Source organism: Rana temporaria, chromosome 5, assembly GCF_905171775.1.
Source record: "Rana temporaria chromosome 5, aRanTem1.1, whole genome shotgun sequence".
NCBI classification, from domain to species: Eukaryota; Metazoa; Chordata; class Amphibia; order Anura; family Ranidae; genus Rana; species Rana temporaria.
The window spans coordinates 100,816,769-100,843,786 of record NC_053493.1 but is presented as its reverse complement, the minus strand read 5'-3'; the positions used below and the strand labels follow the sequence as shown (position 1 = coordinate 100,843,786).

Genomic DNA, 27,018 nt, shown 5'->3' with positions numbered 1-27,018 from the left:
TGTACACACGGTGTAACATGTCCGCGGACCAGTTTCAGCAGACATTTTCGACCGTGTGTACGCGGCCTTAGATGAATGAGGAGATTTAACTTGTTTGGAAGTGACTCTTCGCTAGTCTCTACTTATTCCTCATACATGCAGATATAAATGCACTTATAAACCATTGCATGCTATAGTTTACCTGCACTTTCCTTATGTGTCTCAGGATCCTGGGAAGCCATTGGAATAGATTCTGACATTTCCATACCGAGTATGCGGATGTTTTCAATTGGTGAGTGGTCATGATGGTTGGATTCTTCTTTTAAGGGCCCATTCTCCAGGTTGTTGTTTAGTTCCATCTTTCTAAAATAAATGTTTAACCTTAAAGTTGAACTCCAGGCACACAGCTAAATACACAGATAAAATACATATATGGGAGCGGTTTACCCTGCCAATGGGTTAAGCAGACCATAGATTTTTTTTTAGATCAGCCAAAAAAACAACCTAAACAGATTCAAGCGAGGCGAATACAGCATTCCTTCTTGCTGTGCCATTATATTTTGACAGCAGGGACTCTCTGCTGCCAGAATACACTGATCAGCGGCTACAGCCGATTGGCTGCAGCTGGCTGATCGACAAAAGTTTTCCAAAAAGCCCGTTCTACAGCATTCATTTGTTAGATCAACTTCTGTTGAGCGGAAGTGGCCACACATGAACCGAAATCTGACCGGTTCCCCGCTGAAGTGGCCGAATTTCGATCCGTCTATGGCCAGTTTTAGTATTTCGGTCTATCCAGTTCTGAGGTTTACACAGCTCTGCCACAATGCACAGTCCTGTCTGGCAGGGGAGGAGATCATTTTTTTCTCTGCTGCAGTTTAGCAAAACTTTCACCCCACCCTGTGACTGAACAGTAAAAAAAAAAGGTAAAGCGGCAGACCCAGGAGCTTATCTTCCTGCCACTCTGCTCTTTCCTTCAGACGGCATGCGCCTTGAACTGCAGCACTGATTGGATCCTTGTGCTGCTTCTCCCTCCCCAGCCTGAGTGCTGCCGTACAGTAACCCAGCACAAATCTCTTCCCTACTGCGGAGTCTCAATATACAGGCCCATTCAAGCATACAACAGAGGAGGAGGCTAAATAAGAAACAGGGGGGGTGTGGGGTCTAATGTTTTATAAAACAGTACGCAGCTTAAAAAAAAAAAAAAGCTTAGAGTATATACTGTAATTACCATTAGGTTTTTCTTTAAAAGATCTACCTCCCTTTCACCTACCTCTGGCCAGTCGAAGTAGAACGTCGCACCTAAAAGGAAAACATACAAGAGGTCAACCATATTCATCCAAATACTGATAAATAGAAAACACACACGAGTGGTGGGATAAAGGGCTGATACTAATTTGTCAGATACTGCACTCATAACAACAAAGACTTGGTTGGTCACCGCAGGGACTCATGGGAAATGTCTGCATGCTTTCAGTACAGTGTATAGGTATTGAAGTGGTCAGCCTCCTTTCTTTGAGAACGTCCTTTTGAGGAGAAACGCGTCAGCGGGGCCTGATTTTGTGACATCATCACGTAAGCTCGCTGATGGGCCCTGCAGGGCAGCTCAGAGTGGATTGTAACAGCTGTGTATTATACTACTGCTATTCTAATTGCATTATCTCATTAAATGCTATAGAGGTTTTGGCCTGGATTCACAGACACTGGCGCATATTTATGCCGCCGTAGCGTATCTCATTTTCGCTACGCCGACGCAGCGCAGTCGAGGCGTGACCCCATGCAAATGATGGGCCGAGCGCCAGACAAATACGTATCGCCCGTGGGCGCATGCTCACAATCACGTCAGAACAACTGCCTAAGATACGTCGGATCACTGCCTACGGCGTGAACGAAACCTACGCCTAGTCATATTCCCATCCTACGTAAACTACGTAATATACGTCGGCTTGTGTTCCCTGGTGCAGCCCTTTGCATGGATGCTGCTGAGTTACACCTCCTTTATGGGGCATAACTTTACGCCGGACGTATGACTTTACGCGCACTGCGTTGGACGAACGTACGTTTGTGAATCGGCGTATCTCCCTCATTTGCATATGTGAATAGAAAATCAATGGGAGCACCAAATACGTCCAGCGTAATAATGGGCCCACTCTACGCCGGCGTAGGCAAGTTACGTCGTCAGATGAAGCCTATTTTCAGGCGTATCTTAGTTTCTGAGTCCGGAGCATAGATACGACGGCGCATATTTGCACTTACGCAGCGTATCTTGAGATACGTTGGCGCAAGTGCTTTGTGAATCCGGGCCTTTGTCTCTTTGTCCTTTATCGGCTGTGAGTTTTATATAAACGGTGCTCTAGGCTGGTGATCCCTGTTGGATCGCCTGAGCTGGCGGACAGAGTGTTATATTGTTTACAAGTGCATTTAGATCTCCTGTGATGACATCCATTACATTTAGTAAGCTGCCTTCCATGAACGGTCTCATTTAAGCACCTTCAATTGGCAACTGCTTTTGGCATGGTGAACACCCTTTGAACACTGGATTAGATCTTTTGTTGACATTTGCTTGTCTTGGACTTAGTTCTGTACTTTTCAGGACGAATACATATTTATATATTTTATTATGCAAGCATAATAATATAATAATTTTTTACCAAAAATATGTAGAAGAATACGTATCGGCCTAAACTGAGGAAAAAAAAAGTTTTGTTATATGTTTTTTGGGGATATTTGCAATTTTTTTCAAAATTGTCGCTTTATTTTTGTTTATAGCGCAAAAAAATAAAAACCGCAGAGGTGATCAAATACAACCAAAAGAAAGCTCTATCTGTGGGAAATAAAAGACATCAATTTTGTTTGGGAGCTAAAATGCTGTTTTGTTTTTTTTCCTTGCATGTCCCCCTCGGATCTACAGCGACTGCACTTTTCAAGTTTGTTTGGGAGCCATGTCGCACGACCGCGCAATTGTCAGTTAAAGCGACGCAGTGCCGAATCGCAAAAAGAGGCCTGGTCCTTTAGCTGCAAAATGGTCCGCAAAATTTTTTTTGCGTGAGGTTACCCCCAGGATCCATACCAGACCCTTATCCGAGCATGCAGCCCGGCAGGTCAGGAAGGGGGGCGAGCGAGCGACCCCCTCCTACACCGTACCAGGCCACATGCCCTCAACATGGGGGGGTTGGTGCTTTGGGGCAGAGGGGGCACTAGGGCCTCTTCCCGACAACCCTGACCGTTGGTTGCTGGGGTCTGCGGGCGGGGGGCTTATCGGAATCTGGGAGCCCCCTTTAATAAGGGGGCTCCCAGATCCCGGCCCCCCCCTATGTGAATGAGTATGGGGGGTACATCGTACCCCTACCCATTCACCTGGTGGAATAAAAATGTCAATGAAAAAACACTACACAGGTTTTTAAAGTAGTTTATTAGGCAACTCCGGGGGTCTTCTTCCAACTTCTCCGCTCTCTGGGGGTCTTCTTCTGACTTCGGGGGTCTTCTCCGCTCTCTTCTTCTGCTCTCCGCACTCCCCGGTTCTTCTCCCGCTCTCCGGTGCCTTCTTCATGCTGGCCGCCGCTATCTTCTTGCAGCTCTTTTACTAGCGACGGCCAGCTCGGTCTTCTGCGTCGCCCTCTGCCTTCTTCTTTTTCTTCCGATGTTGCAACGACGCTCCCTTCCGCTGTAATGCCGGGTATGCGGTGCACAAGGATTTATATAGGCCTCTTATGACGTCACAGTCCCAGCATGCTCCGGGTGGTGATGACATAAACCCGCCCCCTTATGTCCTCACCACCCGGAGCATGCTGGGACTGTGACGTCATAAGAGGCCTATATAAATCGATGCGCACCGCACACCCGGCATTACAGCAGGAGGGAGCGTCGAGTCAACATCGACGAAGAGAAGAAAAGAAGAAAAGAAGAGAAGAAGAGAAGAAGGTGGCGCAGAAGACCGGGCCCCCGGTGGTGAAAGAGCTGAAAGAAGACAACGATGGTGCCCGGCAGAAGGGAAAAAGAACCGGAGAGCGGGAGAAGTGAGCACCAATCACCCCCCCCCATGTTGAGGGCATGTGGGGGGGGGCGCTCGGTCGCCCCTCTTCCTGACCTGCAGGACTGCGTGCTCGGATAAGGGTCTGGTATGGATCCTGGGGGAACCCCCACTCTGTTTTTTCTCGGTGTGGGGGATTCCCCTTAAGATCCATACCAGACCGAAGGGCCTGGTATCTTCCTGGGGGGAACCTCACGCAAAATTTATTTTAATTTTTGCGGGGGTCCCCCTTCAAGATTCTCCGCACACGAGTTGCCCCGCAAGTCGGATCATCATGATCCGACTTCTGGTGGACCTCTATTCAAATCAATGGGCTCTCATAGGGAACCATTGATTTTGAATAGAGAAAGAAAAACGTGGCTGAAAGCTAGCGCGGCGAAACGTGCATTGAATTCAATGCAAAACGCCTTTTTTTCCTGGCGTCTGTACTAGCTTAACAGCCCATTTTTTAAAACGTCAGTGGCCATAAGCCTTAAGTGTCGGTTCACACTACAGAGACTTGGGATCCTACTTGTGTCGCCCCAAGTCGCCCAACATGAGAAATTCCATTGAAGTGAATGAGAGCCGTCTTAATGTACACAACTGAAGTTGCTCCGACTTCAAAAAAGGTTCCTGTACTACTTCAAGGAAACAACTAGGCAACTTGTACCCATTGATTTCAATGGAAGTTGCCTCCAAAGTCGGATCACTGTCTTAACTGAAGCAACTTTACAGGAAAAGAAAATAGTTTACTCAGGCAAACCCCTCCCTCCCGCAGAGTTCATTATTCTGTGATTGGCCACAGCCAAAGTCCCCTGTCCTGGAGACAACTTTAAGTCGCGTTGTAAGTTGCTCCAAGTCGCGCTGAAGTCGCCTTGCAAAGTCGCGCTGTACGGCGTGTTGGTTGCCCCTGTGTGAACCGGCACTTAAGTGACATTGTTTTGGAAACATTTCCCCCTATATAGACTTCCATATTACACACATTGCCCATGACTAAGTGCTGGCATACGATGTACCTTGTTTGGCCGGAGAACAGAAAGGTGTGGAGATTCAGGGGGTGTGGAATATACCAGAGTAGATGTGAAGGTGTTATTTGCAATCTGCATACAGTCCTCAAGCGTTTTCAGGAACGTATTGCATGTGGACGTCAAAAGGGCTCCCATATTAATTTCATCCTGCCAGAGTGACAAACACAAAAAATGATCAATCATGCAAAAAATTTCTTAATCTTTTTGTAAAGCATTTATCAGTAGTAATTTTGTAACTACTATGAAGGACTTTCACAAACACATGTGTGGAGAAACATAAGATACTGATGACAGACATCAAATAAATAAGAACTCATTTTAATAATGCCTGTGCTCCAGTCCTCTCTTTCAAATAGATGCCAACACAAGGAAATACACAGTCCACAATAATAAATATCAGTACTATCATTGTGATTCCTATAAATATTGGCACTGTAAAAATCCCAAAAGACACAGACCTCCACCTTAAAAAGGAGCACCCCCCCCCCCCAAATACTGTAGCTGCTGACTTACTATCAGGGCACTTACTCGTCAAGGGATCCAGTGGTGTCCTCACCCGAGCCGAGTCTTGAATTGGTTCTCAGTTGCTGGTGCTGTCATTTTGGCTAAGGGAGACCGGCAACTTCCAGGTCACTTTGCCATGGCGAACCGAGCCGGAGGTGGGAGCGGGTATCTGTCAAAACCAGGTACCTGCTCCCCCGTCCCCCACAAAAGATGCTAAATGTTGCAGCGGAGGGAGAGAGGGAGAAGGAAGACAAGTGAAGCTTTCCCTTTTGGGTGGAGCTCTGCTTTAATTTGGCCATACATATATTGAAATTCAGCTGGTTCAGCAGGGACCGGACAAATTTTAATCCATGTATGGGCACCCTGGCTGTATAGTGTAGAAAATCAATATTTGGTGTTGCGCCCTGATGAAGTCACGTGTTTGTGATGACACACGTTGGATAGATGGAAACCGGAAGTGACGTCTGGTCGCGAGCTCGGTGCTCGTTTACTATGTGCATGTTTTTACTGTGTTAAATGTAAGTACCCCTATGTCTTTCTACTGTGGTTACAAATAAACAGTAGGCCATAACCTACTACACTATAGAGGTCCCTTCCTTTCTGAATTGTATTATATATGCCCAGTCTACTTACCTGAGCTGATCCACATTGACTGACCTAGCCCTAGGAGATGGGATGTTAGAGGAAGCAGGTATCAGGCTATAGACATACCTTAACCCCCTGGAAAGGAACATGGAGAGGACCCTCCTCCTTGAACGATCATCTAGCCCTTACTCTCTGACATGCGGATTACCTTACAACAGTAAGGCAAGAAGGTAGCACACCTACGGGTGTTATACACACCGAAGATTTCATTCACTGAAGATTTCATTCCATTGAAGTCACAACATCACTTATTGATGCTACATAACTCCTTATTATCATATCTGCACTTTAAGTCCTTTGTAGAAGTTTTTTACTGCTTCATTATTATGATTTATTTGCAGCATTGGCACTTTATTTCACTATATGGACTTTTATTGATTTAATCAGTTTATTAATTTTCAGTTTAATTTTTGTTTGCAATTATAGTCATGGATTTTTTTTTTTTTACTTGGAAAAAACAACTTTATTCATTCAAAGCACATAATACAAAACATGTCAAACACATTTGTCAATAAAAATATAGTGTCATACGGTGAAATGCATGTTCATTTTTGTTTCCTCGTATACCTCTAGTCATACACTCACATGTACATAAGGGCCAAGGAACATTTTAATATGGACCAACCTCCAGGCAAGGCACAATCAGACACACGCCTCCCCATCCTCTAACCATCTGTCCCAAACCTTGGAGTACTTTTGTGTGGCGCCCCTGTGTGTGTAGATCAACTTCTTGAATGGCAAGGTGTCATTAACAGCCTTTTTCCACATCGACAGAGTGGGGGGCAGGACCTGCATCCATCTCTGCGCAATTACTTTTCGAGCTAAGAATAAGGTTTCCAATATGAAAATTGTGTGATATTTATCCACCTCTACGTCCGGCATCAGCCCCAGAATACACAGCTTAGGGTCAAGTACCACAGGGGACCCCATATTGTCGTGCAGGAAGCGGACTACTTGCGTCCAGTAAGTCTGAATATTTGGACAACTCCAAATGAGATGGTAAAATGTGCCACTCGTGGACTGACATAGACGACAGGTCGGGTCGGGTATGCGTTGGAATTTAGCCAGTCTTAGTGGTGTTATGTAGGCTTTGTGAACAACGTAAATTTGCGTCAGTCTATCTGACAGTTTAGGTGATGTAGCCTTGGTCCCCTCAAGTATTTCATCCCAGTCTGCACTCTCTATTGGGCCTACGTCCCGTTCCCAGGCCATCTTAGCTTTCTGAGCGACGGCTACCGTACCCCGATGTCTAATGGTGCGGTATAGGTGCGAAATAAGTTTGGAGGGATCACTCCCATGACAATATCTAGTACCGGCGGGGGCTCCGTCTCCACCTCTAGAGACGGTAGCTGGGTTCGAAGTGCATGTCGGAGCTGCAGGTATTTAAATGCTAATTGCTGTGGGAGCGAAAATTCCTCTCTAAGTGCCTGAAACTGCTTGAGCCCTGAGCTTGACAGGACTTGGTGCAAGTACATTATTCCGTGTCTGGCCCACACCACCGAGTCGGGGATCCCCGCTAGCTCTGGCATATGGCTGTTAAGCCACAATGGGGTATGGGAATAAAATTGACCAATATTCTGTTTTTTGAGGGATATTTCCCAAATCTGTTGGTGGTGCTGTAACATCCCCGAGTTATACCTCGAGGTCTGTTTTTGTGATTGTTTCCCCCGAAGGATTGCTTGAAGGGGCGTATGCGCCGGGTGCCCTGGTTTGTCACAGACCAAAGCCCTATATCGTTGAAGTTCCGAAGTGTTAAAGTGAAATAGGTGAGAGAGCTGCGAGGCCAGATAATATTCATGGAGGTCCGGGAGGGAAACACCTCCCATATCCGTTGGGTTCTTTAAAATGTGCCAGGCAAGTTTGTGTCTACCACTCCCCCACACGAAGGAGTTCAAAATAGCTTCAATTTGCTTAAAGATTTTAAAGGGAATGTAAAGAGGGGCGTGCCATATCATGTACAAAATTTTGGGCAAAATAATCATTTTTATGATATTTATGCGCCCCATCACCCCTAAGGATAATCTAGCCCACGTTTGCGTTTTACGTTTGATCATGTCAAACAGCGGTTCCACATTCAGAGGTGTATATTCTGTTAGTCTCCTGGTGACCTCTACTCCTAGGTATCTAAACCTGGACACTCTGGAGAGCGGCAATGGAGGGGACACCACAGGGGGGGGGGAAGACATCTATGGGGAGAATTTGGGACTTGTCCCAGTTAATACGCAGTCCCGAATAGCCACCCATTTTTTCAATAAGCCGTAGCGCTGTTTGCAGTGATGGACCCTGATCTGCCAGGTATAGGATAGTATCGTCCGCATAAAGGCCTATCTTGTCGACTGTGTTTCCCCGACGCAACCCCTGAATATCAGGGTGTGCTCTAATAGCGATAGCCAATTGCTCAGCGGCCAATGCGTACAGCAAAGGGGAAAGGGGACATCCCTGACGAGTACCCCTCTCCAGAGGAAAACGCTCTGAGAGCCATCCATTAACAAAGATTCTCGCCTTGGGGGTCTGGTATAGGAGTTGCACCCATTTTATGAAATGCGGTCCAAAGCCATAGTTATGCAGACATTCCCACAGGTAAGGCCACTCGACTGAGTCAAAGGCCTTAGCCGTATCCAATGCCACCACCACCCTGGTTCCTGAGTTATCGTGTCGTGCCTGAATGTTCATGTACAATCTTCTAATGTTCATGGCGGTATTCTTGCCCGGCATAAACCCTGTTTGGTCCATGTGAATAAGTGACAATATGGCAGCATTCAACCTAGTTGCTAATATTTTAGCTAGAATTTTTATATCCACCTGTAGTAGCGAAATTGGCCGATAAGATTCAGGGTAGTGGGGGTCCTTCCCAGGTTTGGGGAGTACTATAATCTGGGCTTCTTGCATAGATTCAGGGAGTATGTTTGTGTTAAAGATAGAATGATACAGGGCCTTTAGTTTGGGGGTTAGTATATCAGAGTATGTACCATAGAATTCTAAAGGGAGTCCGTCTAGGCCCGGTGCTTTAGATTTGGCCAGTTGTGCAATCGCCTCAGCAATGTCATGTGTCGTAATAGGCGCATCTAATAGTTTAACCTGCTCTTGGTTAAGCCGAGGAAACCGAATGGTGGCCAAATAGGACCGCAGTTCCTCATGTGTGTGGGTTCCCTGAGACTTATAGAGGGTACTATAGAATTGTTTAAATTTGACTCGGGTCAATAATACTACTTCCATTAGGGTCAGTAAGCGAAACCACAACCGGTGGCTTATCATCTAAATGAGCCAGGTAGGCCAGCAGTTTCCCCGCCCTCTCCCCCATAGTCATGGATTTTTAATATATCTCATCTATTGCAAATTATTTAAATTTGATACACATTTCCGTATCACTTGCTAGCACTTATAATTTATTTATTTAAATTATTTAACACCAAACATTGATTTTTTATACTCTATACTTTATCCTGGGTAGTGTTTGACCCTTACGGTGGCTGCTGCACCTTTTATTGGTTTCAGTGTGATCTCCTATTAGCACGGGAATACCCACTTGTACAATACACCCTGGCTGTATAGAAGTTGATCTACTGATCTACTTCTGTACAACTAGTTTGTTGGGTTTTTTCCCGCTGTAGCCAGCAGCACAGATCATTGTATTCTGGCAGCAGGAAAAGGCTCCTCGCTGTCAGAACATAATCGGAGGATTGGATTGGATTTTTTTCATAAAAAAACAAAGATGAATCTATGGGCTGACTTCATTCTTGCAGATGTAACTCCCCAGACCCTAATGCCACGTACACACGATCATTTTTCGGCATTAAAAAAAAACAACGTTTTTAAAAACGTCATTTAAAATGATCGTGTGTGGGCTGCACATAATTTTTCGGCTTCTGAAAAACGACAAAAAAATATTTGAACATGCAGCATTTTTTAACGTCGTTTTAAAAAATTTAGTTTTTCGGGTTGTAAAAAATGATCATGTGTGGGCTAAAACGACGTTTTAAACCCGCCCATGCTCAGAAGCAAGTTATGAGACGGGAGCGCTCGTTCTGGTAAAAATGGAGTAAGCACATTCATCACGCTGTAACAGACAGAAAATCGCGAATCGTCTTTTACTAACACGGATTCAGCTAAAGCAGCCCAAAGGCGAAAAGCACTTCCCCTTTAGAGTGCCGTCGTACGTGTTGTACGTCACCGCGCTTTGTTCATCATTTTTTAAAACGATGGTGTGTGGGCAACGTCGTTTTTAATGATGAAGTTGGAAAAACTTTGTTTTTTGGACATGCTAAAAAACTAATTTTTTTTCATGCCGAAAAATGATCGTGTGTACGCGGCATAAGACCTATACAGAAAAAGAGGTCAATAATATGCATTCATTCAAAATAGACAAGCCTGGGATGTCCTATGTTCTCTTTTAATGGAAGGATTTAGCAAGTTGCTCAATTACCTTCAGTACAACCAAACGGTCATTCTTTTTTTTTTTTTTTAATTAACAGAGGGAATGAGGCAGTTTTCCCATATAGATAACTGCCACAGATCCCTGCTAAGCTGACCTGACATATGGGATGTGAGCTGTCAGCAGACAGCTCACATTCCTCTCTGCCTGTGCAGTGATCGCACTACACAAGCAGAGCTTGCAGAGTTAACAAACCTCCTCCTTCATGCTGCTCTGAGCTGAGCAAGGGATGGGCAGAGAGATGGAAGGATGTAGCTCCTGTTCTGTTCTCTGTTTATCACAGCCACAGCAGAGCAGAGAACTGATCACTCTTAAAGTGGAAGTAAACCCTTCTATTTTATAGTTTCAAAACACAGTTAACATTCCCGGCATGCCGGAAATGATAGCTGTCACATTGGTTGTGCTCTCAACCAAACTGTCAAACCAGCCAATGACTGGTGTCATAATGGATCAGATGTGCAGCATTATGGCAGTTGCAGATTAAACAGAGGCCAAGATGGCAGCTTCCTTGGCTGAAAACAATAGTAGGGTTTACTTCCACTTTAAATAACAATTGTTTATTAGGAACAGCATCTGTTCCAAGTTGTTATGCTTAGAAGAGTGGTTCAAGCATTATGCTTACACTACTCTTTGTTAATTCCCCCCAGTCTGTATACTCAACAGTTTCCCATCCTGTCACATTGTGTAAATGATTCAAATAATCCAGTTCATATAAGTGAACTGATATAAAATTAAGCTATCTTTGTGTGACTTCATGTTCATTAGATGTGTAAAATACTGCAGGTGTTGAGCCAGACAGACAACAAGGATTAATACTGAAAGTAGACAGCAGTTGCAACAAAGTTTATATATAGTATATACAATCCCAAGGGTAAATGCCCAGGTGCCACAAAGAGATCCATGCAAATCCAAACGTAGTATAGTAGTTATTTATTGAGGAGGTGGAACAAAAAACAGCAGTATTTTTTTTTTATTGTCAATAATAAAAAGACGCTACTGTGAGTGCCTCTATACTACTTTTGGAGAAATATATATATATAGACGTCATCTACCTGGATCCCCATCCCCACATTAAATTGTGGGCTAGGTATATAGATGACGTCCTCCTCCTATGGACAGGCAGCAAACCAGAATTGGATTCCTTTATGTCCTCACTTAATATCAATGAACGAGGTATATGTCTGTCATTTGAAGCCAGTCAGGAGTCTATTGACTTCCTTGATCTTACCATTATGAAGGAGAACGACTCATTTTTGACTAAAACTTACTTTAAAAAGACAGACAGGAATGCATTTATCCCAATGGGAAGCTGTCACCACGATAATTGGCTAAATTCTGTTCCCAAAAGCCAATTTATTAGGATGAGGAGGAATTGTTCCACCCTGAAAGATTACGAAGCCCAAGCTGGGACACTTAAAGTCAGGCTACTGGAGAAGGGATATGACCCTTTAATCTTGGATAGTACCTTTAAGGAAGTTGCTGCATTGGATAGGAATGTATTGTTGACCTCTGGTACTAAATCTGGTGGGGATAGACCCATAGTGCCATTTGTCACTACCTATTCCAACCAACATTATGCCATAAAAAAAAAAAAAAAAAAAAAAAAAAAAAAAAAAAAAAAAAAAAAAAAACTGATTAAGAAACATTGGCACCTGCTGTCCAATGATAGGATCATAAATACATTCTTACCCACAAACCCTCAAGTAATTTTCAGAGGTGTACCCTCACTTCGGGACAAAATAGCCCCTAATGTGGTTGACCCTCCTACGAAAAAGGTGTCTTTCTTTCAACGAGACATCAAGGGTTATCACCAATGTAGAAATTGTACAGTGTGTAGGATAAATAAGATAAAATCTAAGAAAACGTTATCCTTTATCTCTACAAGCACTCTGAAAGAACATAAGATAGAGCCTTTTATTACGTGCAGTACAACTGGTGTCGTATATCTTTTAGAATGCCCGTGTGGGTTACAGTATATTGGCAGGACCAAAAGACCAATGAATGTTAGATTAGGTGAACATATCACCAATATTAGATCTGGATTCCCAAAACATTCTGTGTCCAATCACTATGACCAATTTCATGATCGAAACCCAGAAGGCACTCTCTTCATTGGGATTGATAAATTCGATCCCCACTGGAGAGGCAACTCATTAGTAAGAGAACTATCCAGGCTCGAAATGGCCTGGATATATAGAGTCCGGACATATGTTCCCTTTGGACTGAATATAGACACCGATGTTAATGCCTTCATAGACAATGGCTAATTTTTATGTTCCTGTTATCATAAATGTTTTTTTCTTGTACACCAGCTCTGATCTTTGGTGTATCTGGGCTTTTTCTACATTCAAGGTTTTCTCTTGTTTTTTTTTTTTTTTTTTTTTTTTTTTGGTTAATCTAATAATATTTTTTATAATATTTTTTACATATTTTTTATTAACATTAATATCCATTATGATATAGATATATCTTGAGCCATTTTTGGCTCACAAGAACTGTTATCAAATTGAAATTTGACATTTGTCATAAGTGTCATGTTTTGTATTTGCATTACATATCCTCTAGCTGTGATTTGAGTCTTTTTTGTTGTGGCCACAAGAGGGCAGCCTAATTAGCTAACTCTTGCTGACAACTAACCATTAATGCAAATCCAGCTGGAAGCGTTTTAATTTTTATTTTAATATTTTTTATGGCCACAAGATCTATCGGCACTTGCAACCAGTGCTTATAAATAATTTTTCTTTTTTCAGGATATTATGGTATGTGAGATAATTTTCATCACATAATTTCTCACATTTACCAAACCTGTTTATCTTTTTAATTCCAATTTTTAATCGTTCGTTTCAAAATTTTATCTCCTAAAGCGTATGAATCATTGATTTAGACTGTACGTTTTATTCTATATATATCCCCGCTTTTGAGTTTTGTTGCCTGCATTACTATTCATTGGTGGCAGGGATCCCGATTCAAACATGGCGGTTTGCGCCCGCGATCTCCAAGGTTCAGAGCTGGGCGGTCCCGGATGTTGTTATTGCTTTTAAAAGAGTGGCGAGTCAGCGCGCCGCTTGTGCCCCTGGAAGAAGTCATTGTTGTGACGAAACGGCGTAGGGAGAAGCGGCGTGCTGACGTCACCACGAATTGTACTGCGCACTCTATCCGGAAGGACGAGCGGACAGTTAAGCCGGCCGGCTATTACTATACACGCACTGTTTTACTGCATAACTGTAAGTGCAACACTTTTACTAATAAACGAATTTTATTACGGTATCACGCTATGTCAGCCTTTTCTCTTTTGGGTCATACTCTGGAAAGTGAATAGTCTGATATTTGAAACAAAGATAAAGTGAAAAATTTCCCCTGGAATCTTGGAATTGGCAGCCACGGTTACATGCTTGATTTACTTATCGTTGTGGTAAGCAGTTAGGATTTAACGGTGGAGGACTTTGCTATCTACTTTACAGATTCACTGGATAAGTTTGGATACTTTTTCACACACTCGGAGAACTTTCTGTCATCCTGATTTTCCCTGAGATACATCCATTTATATGGACTTTGCACCTTCACCTAATCATTTCACATTGCACTAGCGTTTTGTGTGCATCATATTCTTTATAATTTGATTGTTATATTGATTTTTCACATCATATTGCAGCGCAGCTTATACCACTATTATATATATATATATATACACACACATACATACACACACACACACACACACATATATATATATACATATACATATACACATATACATACACACACACACACAAACATATACACATACACACACACATACCTGAGGATCTGAGGAACTAACAGTAGATGTTTCCTTTGTTTTGTTAACTTGCTGGACTAAGATATCACAATACAGCCTTAGTTCAGACATCTTCGTTTTCAGAGCTTCCGTGCTATCACTAAACTCTGAAAAAAAAAAAAAAAAAAGAATTTTAGCCACTAAAAATACATACATGGCTAATCAACCGTGATAAAATATTAAAGCTCATATTATAAATTCTCCAAAAAAAAAAAAATACATTAACTCATAAATATACTGAATATTAAAATGTACATCCAAATAAAATAGGTAGAATTTTTTTTCCCTAAAAGTGTTACTACAGAACTACCTGTATATATAAATTCTGTGTACTCCTAATGCTATCCAGGAAACATGCAAAAGTCAGTGCCTGAAATTCATACTTCATATTTGTGTTTATATATTTTAGTGGCTTGAGTCACGATGTTAAACTAATTTTAATTTAACTTAATATGATGGTTGCCTTTATATTTATATTGATTTTTTTTTTTTTTTAACAGTAAAAGATTTATATTGATTTTAGTGATGGTTTATGTTGGCAATAGGGACACAGATACTGTATTTATATGTTTACCATATTACTATATTTCAGCTATAATTTAGAGTTAAAGCGGTGGTTCACCCTAATTGACAACTTTTCCTGTTTCAAACCAGCTTCCATAGTACGCTCTGCATCCGTTTTTTTTTTTTTTTAATCGGCCTCCTTACCTTTGAACGAGGGCCTTTAGTGAGCTGTCACTCACTTTTCCCCGCGGGAGTGGGCGTGGCTTTCAATCCCCCACCAGCGCTATGTCTCCTGGGAGTTAGTCCTGAGAATCCCAGGAGACGCGCCGTGTTAGAAAATCCCGCGATATCTTGCGGGTCACGTGACTAGTAACTTGTCTGCTAGTCACAGCGGGGAGTGTCCTTTTCAGGACGCTGCCGGCCGTTGTCCTAGCAACGGCGCAGTGTTGACGGCGCTGCTCGCCGTCACACTGTGCGTGCGCCTGATACATTCACCGCATCCCGGAAGGGCTTCAGGAGGGCTTCAGAGTGCCCGCAGTCAAGATGGCAATGTCCATCATCGATTTTTATAAGATATTCTTTTGGGGGAAATCGTCTTGGTAGCGGCTGCAAGTAGGAGACTGGTGAGTACAATTTTCGTTGTACCATCAGTGTTACAAAGACTTCTTAAAAAAAAAAAGTTTTCCCGCGGAACTCCCGCTTTAAGTTTACGACATATATATTTATCTGTGCAATCATACATACACAGCTGTGTTATGTGACTGGGGAAGTTTACCATCTAGCCGTATGGTTTCATTTACACCCCACTATAGATATATGTATGTGTTTATATTAGGGACACATGCCCCTATATACATAGAATAGCACGTTCACATTTCCACCACTAATGAACATGCATTCACATACATATCTCCATACACTGACATATACATGGCTGAATTATGTCCAGCAGTGCATTAATTACTGTATTTGCTGGCGTATAAGACTACCTTTTACACTTTAAAAAAAATGGCCAAAAAGCAGGGGTCGTCTTATACGCCGGGTCAGCTGTTCGGATGCCTGCTGGACATGCAATACTGTATGTAGCATCGGCTACATACAGTATATACTGCTTAGCCAATCCTGGTGAGCGATGTATTCAAATGAATACAGAGCATGCTCGGATTGGAGTAACAACCTCTGCCAATCCGGGCAGGCTACATATAGTAGCCTGCTTGGATTGGCTTTGAGAGCCAGAGAGGCGTGGGCTGATGATGTTACAGCCTCTGCCAATCCAAGCAGGCTTTGTATTCATTAATAGAATACATTGGCTCCAGCAAGGAAGGAAGAAGAATATGGCTCCAGCAAGAAGGAAGAAGAATATGGCTCCAGCAAGAAGGAAGAAGAATATGGCTCCAGCAAGAAGGAAGAAGAATATGGCTCCAGCAAGAAGGAAGAAGAATATGGCTCCAGAAGGAAGAAATATGAAGCGTCGGAAGCCTCGGAAGGGGGGTCGTCTTATACGATGAGTACAGACAGAAAATCTTAAAAAACTGTAAAATTAGGGGGTTGTCTTATACGCCCGGTCGCTTTACAAATACGGTAACTGACATAGCTACAAATTCCATCATTTCCTATCTTTGGTTCTGTACACTCATACCACTGGGGCCTACACCATTATTATTATTATTATTATTATTATTAACACATCGTATTCACCAGGGGTCAAGTCCTGGGTAAAAAAGTGTGGGAACTCCCACCCAAGATCCACTCCCCCACCAAAAATAAATAAATGATACGCTCATATGCATAATTACTAAACCGCATGTTTTTTTTTTATCCACTGTACCTTCGTAAGATCTTTCTAAATCCTGCAATAACTCGCGGCAGACCTCCGCAATGTCTCCTGGGAACAATGACAAAAGCTCCCAGGAGACATTGCGGCATTGAGGAAGTGACGGAATACCCGCACACTACCCGATAAATCCATATACAGGAAGCGGCCAGTAACATAAAGGATTACTAAGGTTTGCCTGCCCCTGACAGTGACTCGAGCTGGGCATCGCCGCTTAGTGAAGGATTGGCTCGGGCGGCTCGGCTGCTCTCGGCTGCTCTAGTCCTGCAAAGGGAACTGAGTTTCTGCTGTGAAAAAAGTGCAGGAACTCCGTTCCCACGGGTTCCCGCAGGACTTGAGCCCTGGTATTCACACACACATGTAGGGAGCGGGGTCCCCATACAGACGGCATAACGATTTAAAGTTGAACTCAATCCATCTGTGGGTACACACCATACATCCATACAGATGGCATAATATAATGATTTAAAATTTAATTTAATCCATCTGTAGGTACTGTATATACTCAAGTATAAGCCGAGGACCTAATTTTACCACAAAAAAATGGGAAAACGTATTGATTTGAGTATAAGCCTACGGTGAGAATGCAGCAGCTACTGTAAGCGGAAAAGAGGGTCAACAATACCCATTTGCACGCCTCACTGTGCCCATTGCAGTCTCACTGTGCCATACCTCACTGTGCCCATTGCAGTCTCACTGTGCCATAACTCACTGTGCCATACCTCACTGTGCCCATTGCAGTCTCACTGTGCCAGAGTACCTGAATTCTTGACAGTCATCCATTTTTTAAAAGTCACAGCTTCCTCCTGGTGTTACCCAGCAGACACTGTGCTCAGTGTTCCGCCAATCACGGACATTCTTTCATCCTCAGACAAGAGGATGTCCATGATTGGCGGAACACTGAACACAGTGTCTTCTGGGAAACTGTCAGAGGATGAGAGGACCTCCGTGAAAGGCGGAACACAGTTTCAAATGCCTGTCACGGAACGGAACGCCAGGAGGCTGCCGCAACTTTTAAAAAAATGGACGCCTGTCAAGAATTCAGGTACACCGACTCGAGTATAAGCAGAGGTGGGTATTTTCAGCACTAAAAATAGGGCTGAAAAACTCGGCTTATACTCGAGTATATACGGTATACACCCATGAGATATGTTACATGTTAACGCTCATTGGTTACTCCAATATCTATAAGGTGTTAATATTATGCAGTTGTCCACACACGCCCATATGGATCCCACCCTTTCATGTGTTCACCACCCAGCTAAATATATATAATTAGATGAGTTAGGAATTAATAACATTCACTCATTTGTTTTTGATAAATAAAATAGACACGGTCACACAGATTTACTTTAATTACTTATCCATTTATTTGTTTATTCATTTATTTCCATGTTATTTAACCTTTCTATCTACTCGCTAATTAAATATTTACACATTCAATACATTCACTTTTATATGGGTACATAGAGCCTTATGTATATACACACACACACACATATATATATTTATATCACATTATACTTTCCTTTTGGCGATTTAGATTTATTCATTTAGTCCCATTATATAATTCACATATATTTTCGCACATAGAATCGATTATGGCACATTACATAAACACATTTGCCGTTTAAGACTGGTTTGTGTTCACAGAATGTGTTCAGATTCCAGGTGATCAATTGAATTCAATTGATCAAACAATTAATTATGCACATTTTTTGGTCACATGGTCCAAAAGGAAATGGTATTTAAGCACTAGCTATGACTTAGCACTGTTTGTTAGTGTGAAACGCGTCAGCTCTTCTGTCCGTTCTGATCTGCTGTGGCATGTATTTTTTAATCAATTTTTTGAATGAAGGCAAAAACACTTCTTTTTTTGGAGTGCGGCTGTCCAGAATTTCTTCCTATTTGCATTGTTACATGCATTGCCAGCACCTGGGGCTTCTAATCTGGAGGAGAGGATTTTACCTTCATTTGACCTGCCTGGAGCGGTGATATCCCTTTCTATAAATAGGACATACATGTTGGAACTGTTAACAAAACTGTTGCAATTTTTTCATTAATTTTTTGCTTTTTTATGCGTTTTATAAAAAGGCCTGATTCTGTGTTGTGCAACCTCAACCCCCCCCCCCCTCTTGTCACTGGGCTACCGTTGAGCGATATCCTATCTAAATCGCAGGTGGCAGGTCACCAATTTAGAGAATTAAATTCCTAATCTGCATTTCAACAGATGTGATGAGAGGAATCTTCTTTCATGCTAGAAGACATGTCAGGCATATTATAAGTAGTATTTATGGTCATGACTGTAAGGTTCAAGTGTTATTTTTAATTTGAATGATATGCACACAAATTCAGACAACTACTTTATTAACACTGGCATAATAAAAAATAGTGGATGACAATTTCTGGGAAACACTGACAAAGGGATTATTATAAAACACAGAAGAAAAATGTGCTGATGAACAGTAGCTCTAGCATCTAGAATTTGTCTAGAACTGACAAAAAGTGTGAAGAATAAGGCTCCATGCACACTGAAGCTGATAAAAGCTTTAAAAAAACGCCAGTAGCTTTGCAGGGAGCCTTCAACGTTTTTTAGAGTTTTTGCAATAGCTTTAATCAGCGTTTTTCAGTGCAGCTTTTTTTTTTTTTTTTTCAAAGGATTAAAAAACGCAAAAAAACGCTGGCACCAGTTTTTCAGCGTTTTTCCCCGCCAAAAAAACAGCATTTTGAACGCAAATTTTCGGGCGTTCAGAAAAAAGCCAATAAACTCCAAAGCTCATTAACACTAAAAAACGCCCAGGTATGCATGGGCACATAGGCCAACAGAGTTCAGTTTATAGGCTTTAAAAAAAAAAAAGCCAAAACGCCAATAAACAGCAGTTTATCAGCTTCAGTGTGCATGGAGCCTTAAAAACGGGTTGCCAGAAGCAGTCAGCAACTACTTCACTAGAATTGTATTTTAATTTTTTATTAAAAGTATATCAATGTACCCAGAACAGCAGTTTTATTGAAAAAAAAAAACTTCCTATCAACTACTTGCCATCTTTTGCACTTTTTCACATTCCTCCTTGTCTTGTGAAATATGTCCAAGTGACTTTTGTGTGGATGTTTATTCTGGTTGGTGTCATTCCTCCAATTTAGAGATAACGTGTAATTTCCCAGAAGGATTTATGAGTAAAGCTGTCCAAATATAATTACCTAGCAGGATGTCATGGCTGCTGGCTTCCGTATTGCTGAATGGTGATGTTTTTAATGTGGAACGTTGTAAAGGATGGGTCCATTACAGTGCTTGTCTAAGGCTTAGAACTGATAGTTCCCCACTGGGTAGAGGGTACGTTGGGTTATAATTATTTTTCCAGCTTTCTTGTGATACTCAGGAAATCAGATAACTTGCATTCCCAGTCCAGAATTATGGTACTGAGCTCCATTTAATTTTACTATGCAAATACACAGTAAAGCAGACACAAAAACTGTTTGTTACATGTCCCTGTAGTGCAATTCAAGCCCACCCACGTGTGTTACAACAGTGAATCAATATTCACTGTTGTAACACCGATTCTGCTCCTGGCCAACCAAGAAGTGGGTTTTGACACTAGTCAACCCGGTTAGCTGAAAGGACAGGCCAACCTACTGGACGCCTAGGAGATGGAGGTAAAGAGCTGGAAGCCGCCATGGGAAGAGAGGACTCGGAGCCGAGCCGCTGCACCACACTGCCTGCCACCCGCCACGATGGGGTAATTCCCGGACCGACCGGCTAACAGCAGGGGGGTGGGTGCCACCACTGCTTCCAATGCTGTGTTTGTCCCTGCTGGAGATTGTTTTTCTAATTTCCGGTCTTGGTGACATAATAGGAAGTGAGAGGAAATCTCCATATAGTCAGAAAAATCCTATATATGTCCCCATTTGCAGAGTTCCCCTAACCGTCTGTCCCACTAAAACGGCCAAGTTGTGGGATTTCCCCCCTTTTACATTCTGTCACTATAAGGTAAATCTGGCCATACACTAGTAGAATTTAGTTTGAGAATTTTTGTTTTAAGAACACTCATTCAATTTCCCAAACATTAGTGGGGTCAAAATCACATTCATTTTCAACCGCAGGGATGAGAAAATTCTAACCAGTAGGATGAAAAAACATTTCTTGACCAAACAAATTTTTAACAGTGAATGTGGTTTTTGTTCAGGAAAGTGTTCTTTCTGCAAAATGTCACCAGAAGCCAGTGATGCACTGAGAAGCACCCAGGCATTAACAGTAGCTACATCACAAGAAGGGAGAACGGTTAGGCCCCGTACACACGACCGAACATGTCTGCTGAAAATGGTCCGCGGACCAGTTTCAGCAGACATGTTCGGTCGTGTGTATGGCCGACCGGACAGGTTTCCAGCGGACATTTGTCCAGCCGACCCTTTTGCAGCGGACAAATGTTTCTTAGCATGCTAAGAAACATGTCCGCTGGAATCCTGTCCGTCGGACATGTTCGGTTGTCTGTACAGACTCACCGGACATGTCCGATCGGCCGCGTCGAATCACTTCAAATCACTTTGAAAAAAAAAAAAAGAATGACTTCATACCGGTACTTGTGGGACCAGCTGTCTGGGGAAAAGGCAACAGATAAAGTGACATACACGTCATATGCAAATTTAGCTAAATTATGCAGGCTGCCATTGCTGACGTCTCCTCCCTGGTGGTCATAGCGATATCTGAATTACTGACCTGAACCAAGCATTCTGAAAGTCACTTACAGCATGCATATCCCAGGTTTGTGACTTAATAGTATTGAAGCCCCAAAAAAAAAAACGAGGAATAAAGTGAAGAGGACGAAAAAAAAAGAAAGGGGGAAATAATGGTAATAGAAGGGACAGAAAAGGGAAGGGGGGTAGTGGACAGACCCCCTAGCTCAACTACAGAGACAAGCCTCGTACACACGACCGAAGAACTCGACGGGCAAAACACATAGTTTTCCTCGTCGAGTTCCTTGTTAGGCTGTCGAGAAACTCGACAAGTCAATTTTCTCCATTCCCGTCAAGGAAATAGAGAACATGCTCTCTTTTTGGCTCGTCGAGTTTCTCGATCGACAGTTTCCTCTACGAAAATGTACACACGACTGGTTTCCTCAGCAAAAAAATATCTCCCAGCAAGTTTCTTGCTGGTTTTTGCCGAGAAACTCGGTCATGTGTACGAGGCTACAGACGTTCTCGGCAAAATCCTGCAGGAAGGTAACACGATTTCTTTTTGTATGAAGAACGCCACTGGAAGGATGGGAGCACCCAACAGGTGGGAAGAACACCCATAACGCCATAGTCGTAGGGAACAAAGCCTAAAACTTTGACGGGTGGTATCTTTAGTGTTTGCTCTCCCCAATCTCTCCTCCTACCTTCCTGGCTGAGAAGGGTGCTGCTGGTCCGGGCCGGGGGTCAGGGTCCGTTGAAAAGCCTGTGGAGATAGTGCCCCTGAAGTTGCAGTCCAGGGGTGCCATACATTGCACAAGTGTTTGAAAGGGGCACTTACTTACCGTATGGCACTTTGGTCACGATCTCCACACACACCTTTTTTGACACCTGCCTCTAGGGCCGAGCCTTTTGGCTAGGACCAGGGGAATTTTTGTTCCTGGCCGGAGGGCCGGCCATCGTATTGCACGGTGGCCACTTTCCACTCACTTCTCCCACCTTCCTTTTCCCCCACTTTCTTTTTTATTTTTCCCTCGTTTGTCACGTTACGTCTTCTTTTTGTTGGTGCACTTGCACTTTATGTGTGATGAGTAGGGTGCTGGTCCTCGGGCCTGCTCTGAAAGTCTTGGGAGTGGGCAGATATGACATTCTGGCTTAGTTCGCCTGCTCTTATGGGGTCTCCCTTCGGGGAGCCTCACCGAGGAGGGTTCTGTTTCGGCAGACCCTCCAAAGATGTTGGGTCCGTGTGGCTTCGGCTGCACAGACCACAGATTACTCGAGTCCCTGCCAGGAGCCTAACCCCCTGGGGGATCAGAGCTGGGTCCTTTTCGGAGGACCAATTGACGATGCACCCGTCACAGTTTTTTGTGACACTCTATGTGTGTGCACATTTTTCCTGCACCGGGTGAAGTTTTTGGGTTGGGTTTTGCACGCCACAGCCTTTCCACAGAAAAAAAAAAAAAAAAAAAAAAAAGAAGAAGGCACGGTTGGTCTTCTTTGGTTCACTTACCCTTTAGCTAGAGTGCTCCTTCTTAAAGCGGGGGTTCACCCTAAAAAAAATTCTAACATTACATTGAGCCGAGTTGTGAGAATGACATTATGCTGACCTTTTTTATTTTCTTAAGGAAGGCAGGAACAAAGATCGTCTCTGGACAGCCGCACACTGAACAAATTATAGCCTTTATTGAAAAAAAGGACAGCACAAGTCACAGCAACGTAAAATAAAACCCAACTACTGACGCGTTTCGCACTAACACTAGTGCTTAGTCATAGCTATGACTAAGCACTAGAGTGCGTGCGAAACGCGTCAGCAGTTGGGTTTTATTTTATTTTACGTTGCTGTGACTTGTAGTGCTGTCCTTTTTTCAATAAAGGCTATAATTTGTTCAGTGTGCGGCTGTCCAGAGACAATCTTTGTTCCTGCCTTGCTAAGTGCATTGCCTGCACCTGAGTTGTCTGCAATGGTGGATGTTCGTCTGGGTTCCCACCTGGAGCGGCTATTCCCTTTCCCCTTTTTTATCTTTTTGCCGTACATACCGTTTTATCTATATTTTCACCGCGGCTTCCGGGTATGTAATCCTGCGGGACTGGGCGTTCCTATTCACATGCTAATTGATTGACATGCTTCCCACCGGCGCATACAGCGCGTCACAAATTGCTGAAAGAAGCCGAACGTCTGTGCGCAGGCGCCGTATAGAGCCGACTCGCAGTCCGGCTTCTTTCGGCAACTTGTGACGCGCTGTATGCGCCAGTCGGAAGCATGTCAATCAATTAGCATGTGAATAGGAACGCCCAGTCCCGCAGGATTACATACCCGGAAGCCGCGGTGAAAATATAGATAAAACGGTATGTATGGCAAGAGAATAAAAAAGGTCAGCATAATGTCATTCACACAACTCGGCTTAATGTAATGTTAGAATTTTTTTTTAGGGTGAACCCCCGCTTTAACCAGGGTTCCTCCAGAGGTTGCTAGGGGTTCCTATGTTGAACTGATCTCCCACCTACACTGAACACCAATGCAAGAGTGGAATTTTCCACTAAGGCAGGAAGGCGAGTAGCTCTGTTAGCACAGCTATACAGTATCTGCACGTCACCTCTATTCTTTGCTTTGCTACATTTCTTTTTTTATCTAAAAGATATTTTAGTTACCCACTCCTTTCAAAGTGACATTGTCAATATACAAAAAAAGCAGCATGACGGCTGGCTCAAATAATGCAGATTTAATTCCAATCCTCAGAAATATAAAAAAAACAGTCATACGGTGTCATAAATGTAACCTGAACTAAAAGAAAATTGAAACTGTCTAAAAAAAAAAAAAAAAAAAAAAAGAAGGAAGCCAATTCCATGACTGACATGTCAGTCACTAAAGCAGAATATTTAGCACATGGGTTCTGCCATCTCTGAGTTTTGAATGTTTGAACAAAAAATACAGGCAACTAGTTATTCAGAAAGAAGTCAGCCTCTCTATTTCTTTCATGACCTTTAACCACTTGCCTACTGGGCACTTTCACCCCTTCCTGCCCAGGCCATTTTTCAGCTTTCAGCGCTGTCACAATTTGAATGACAATTGCGCGGTACCCAAATTAAATTTTTATCATTTTTTTCCCACAAATAGAGCTTTCTTTTGGTGGTATTTGAACACCTCTGCAGTTTTTATTCCTTGTGCTATAAACAAAAGAAGAGGGAAAAGTTGGAAAAAATATTGTTTTTTTTTCATTTTTGCTATAATAAATATCCAATAAGCGTATATTGATTGGTTTGCGCAAAGGTTCTAGGCCCAGATTCAGAAACAACTTACGGCGGCGTATCTCCAGATACACCGCCGTAATTTCAAATCTGCGCCGTTGTATCTTTATGCCGATTCTCAAAGGCAGATACGTTGAAAAAATAGGCTTCCTCCGCCGACGTAACTTGAATACGCCGGCGTATAATTGTGTGCAATTTTACGCTGGCCGCTAGGGGCGCTTCCGTAGATTTTCCACGTTGAATATGCAAATGACCTAGATACGCCGATTCAGAAACCTACGTGCGCCCGGCGCATTTATTTACGTCGTTTACGTAAGACTTTTTCCGGCGTAAAGTTACCCCTGCTCTATGAGGCGTAGCCAATGTTAAGTATGGACGTCGGGCCAGCGTAGAATTTTGCGTCATTTGCGTAAGTCGTACGCGAATTGGGCTGTGCGTAAGTTACATTCACGTCTAAAGCATTGACTATTTGCGGCGTAATTTGGAGCATGCGCACTGGGATACTTTCACGGTTGGCGCATGCGCCGTTTGTTAGAAGCGTCAAATACGTGGGGTCACGAGTAATTAGCATACAACACGCCCCCTACCAGCCTATCTTGAATTAGGAGGGCTTACGCTGGCCCATATACGCTACGCCGCCGTAACTTCGGGCGCAAATTCTTTCTGAATACGAGACTTGCCTGTCAAAGTTACGGCGCCGTAGCGTATATGAGATACGCTACGCTCGCCTAAAGATAGGCATTTCTCTCTGAATCTAGCCCATAGGGTCTACAAAATAGGGGATAGATTTGAACACTTTTGACACATTTTTGGGACCATTTACATTTATACAGCAATCCGTGCTATAAAAATGCATTGATTACTGTATAAATGTGACTGGCAGGGAAGGGGTTAACACTAGGGGGCGATCAAGGGGTTAATGTATTCCCTAGGGAGCGATTCTTACTGTGGGGGAAGGGGAGTGACTGGGGGAGGTGACCGATGGTTGTCCCTATGTACAAGGGACACACCATCGGTCCCCTCTCCCTGACAGGACGTGGATCTGTGTGTTTACACACACAGATCCACAGTCCTGCTCAGTTACTGGGCAATCACGGGTGCCCGGCGGCCAAGATGGTCCCCAGTGACGCGGCGGGCGCGCCCCCTAGTGGATTAAAAAGGCGCGACGTCATATGACGTCCACCCAGAACAATAAGGTCTGCCGGTGGATAAGAGGTTAAAGTAACGCACGCCATTCTGAAAAGGCAAAGCTCTGACACTTCAGGGTAGTGTCAGATACATTGCTTCACTGCCTCGAACTCCTTTCACACCACTGTTGGCCTGTTGCCATGATGAGCTGCCTCACTGGTCAACAGGAATGTGTGAGCAATGGAAGAAGGGGCGGAGGTGAGCTTGCCTACTGGGCACTTTTACCCCCTTCCTGTCTAGGCCAATTTTCACTATCGCAGTTTGAATGACAATTACACGGTCACGGTCAATTACACTGTACCCAAACAACATTTTTATTTATTTTTTTCCACACAAATAGAGCTTTCTTTTGGTAGTATTTGATCACCACTAGGGTTTTTTTTTTTTGCTAAACAAATGAAAAAAAAAAAAATCATAGTTTGTTATTAAATTTTGCAAACAGGTAATTTTTCTCCTTCACTAATGTGCGCTGATGAGGCTGCACTGAAGGGCACCGATAAGCAGCACTGAAGAATACGGATGAGGCGGCACGGATATGCAGCACCGATGGGCACTGGTAGGCAATACTGATAGGTGAAACTGGTGAGGAGGCCCTGATGGGCCCCCATTGGCAGAACCAATGTGACTGCACTGATAATCAGGGCACAGATTATCAGTGCCAATGTCCCTTTAACACAAGTCGGTTATCCACTTTCTTCTTTTTTCCTCACGCTTCCAGCGTGAGGAGGGTAGAAGCAGATTACCGCCTTGTGTTGACATCTGTGATCAGCTGCCATTTGACACATTGTAAGGGGTTACTGTGATAGGCCCTTTACCCCAATCTGTGATCAGCTGAGTTCTTTGGACTCAGCTATCACAGAGCACGCCACCTACGCACCGCAGGGGGAGCATGGAAAGAGTGATCACAGGAGGAAGTCAATAGATACCTTCCCGGCAAAGGAAGCCTGCGCTGTAGACGTCGTTTGGCTGTAGTGCGGGCAGCAACAGGTAGTGTAGGCGTTAAATAGGCAAAGCCCAACTCTGTGCTAAAATGATCCTGGATTGGAGCTGTAATGGATCAAAGAAGTCAGATGTTTGATTAATTTTGTAAATTAGGGTGAAAAATTCCTCCTGAATGTTGTGCAGGGCTACTTAAAATGCTTGCTTGAAGTTGTTGCTCCCAAAGGAGGT

General features: G+C 43.3%; 1 protein-coding gene across 2 annotated transcripts in view; it reads right to left on the bottom strand.

Moving 5' to 3' along the window:
* The window catches only part of PLEKHA8 (pleckstrin homology domain containing A8), a 73,666-nt gene that overhangs the window by 15,725 nt on the left and 30,923 nt on the right, over nucleotides 1-27,018 (bottom strand). The window contains exons 4-7 of one of the 2 annotated variants that reach the window (XM_040352937.1): nucleotides 14,394-14,518; nucleotides 5,002-5,160; nucleotides 1,250-1,278; nucleotides 182-342 (exon numbers count right to left, since the gene is read on the bottom strand). In XM_040352937.1, coding sequence (XP_040208871.1) covers nucleotides 182-342; nucleotides 1,250-1,278; nucleotides 5,002-5,160; nucleotides 14,394-14,518 — 474 coding nt within the window. The remainder of the gene's footprint in view (nucleotides 1-181; nucleotides 343-1,249; nucleotides 1,279-5,001; nucleotides 5,161-14,393; nucleotides 14,519-27,018) is intronic. The other variant, XM_040352938.1, reaches the window with a different exon arrangement.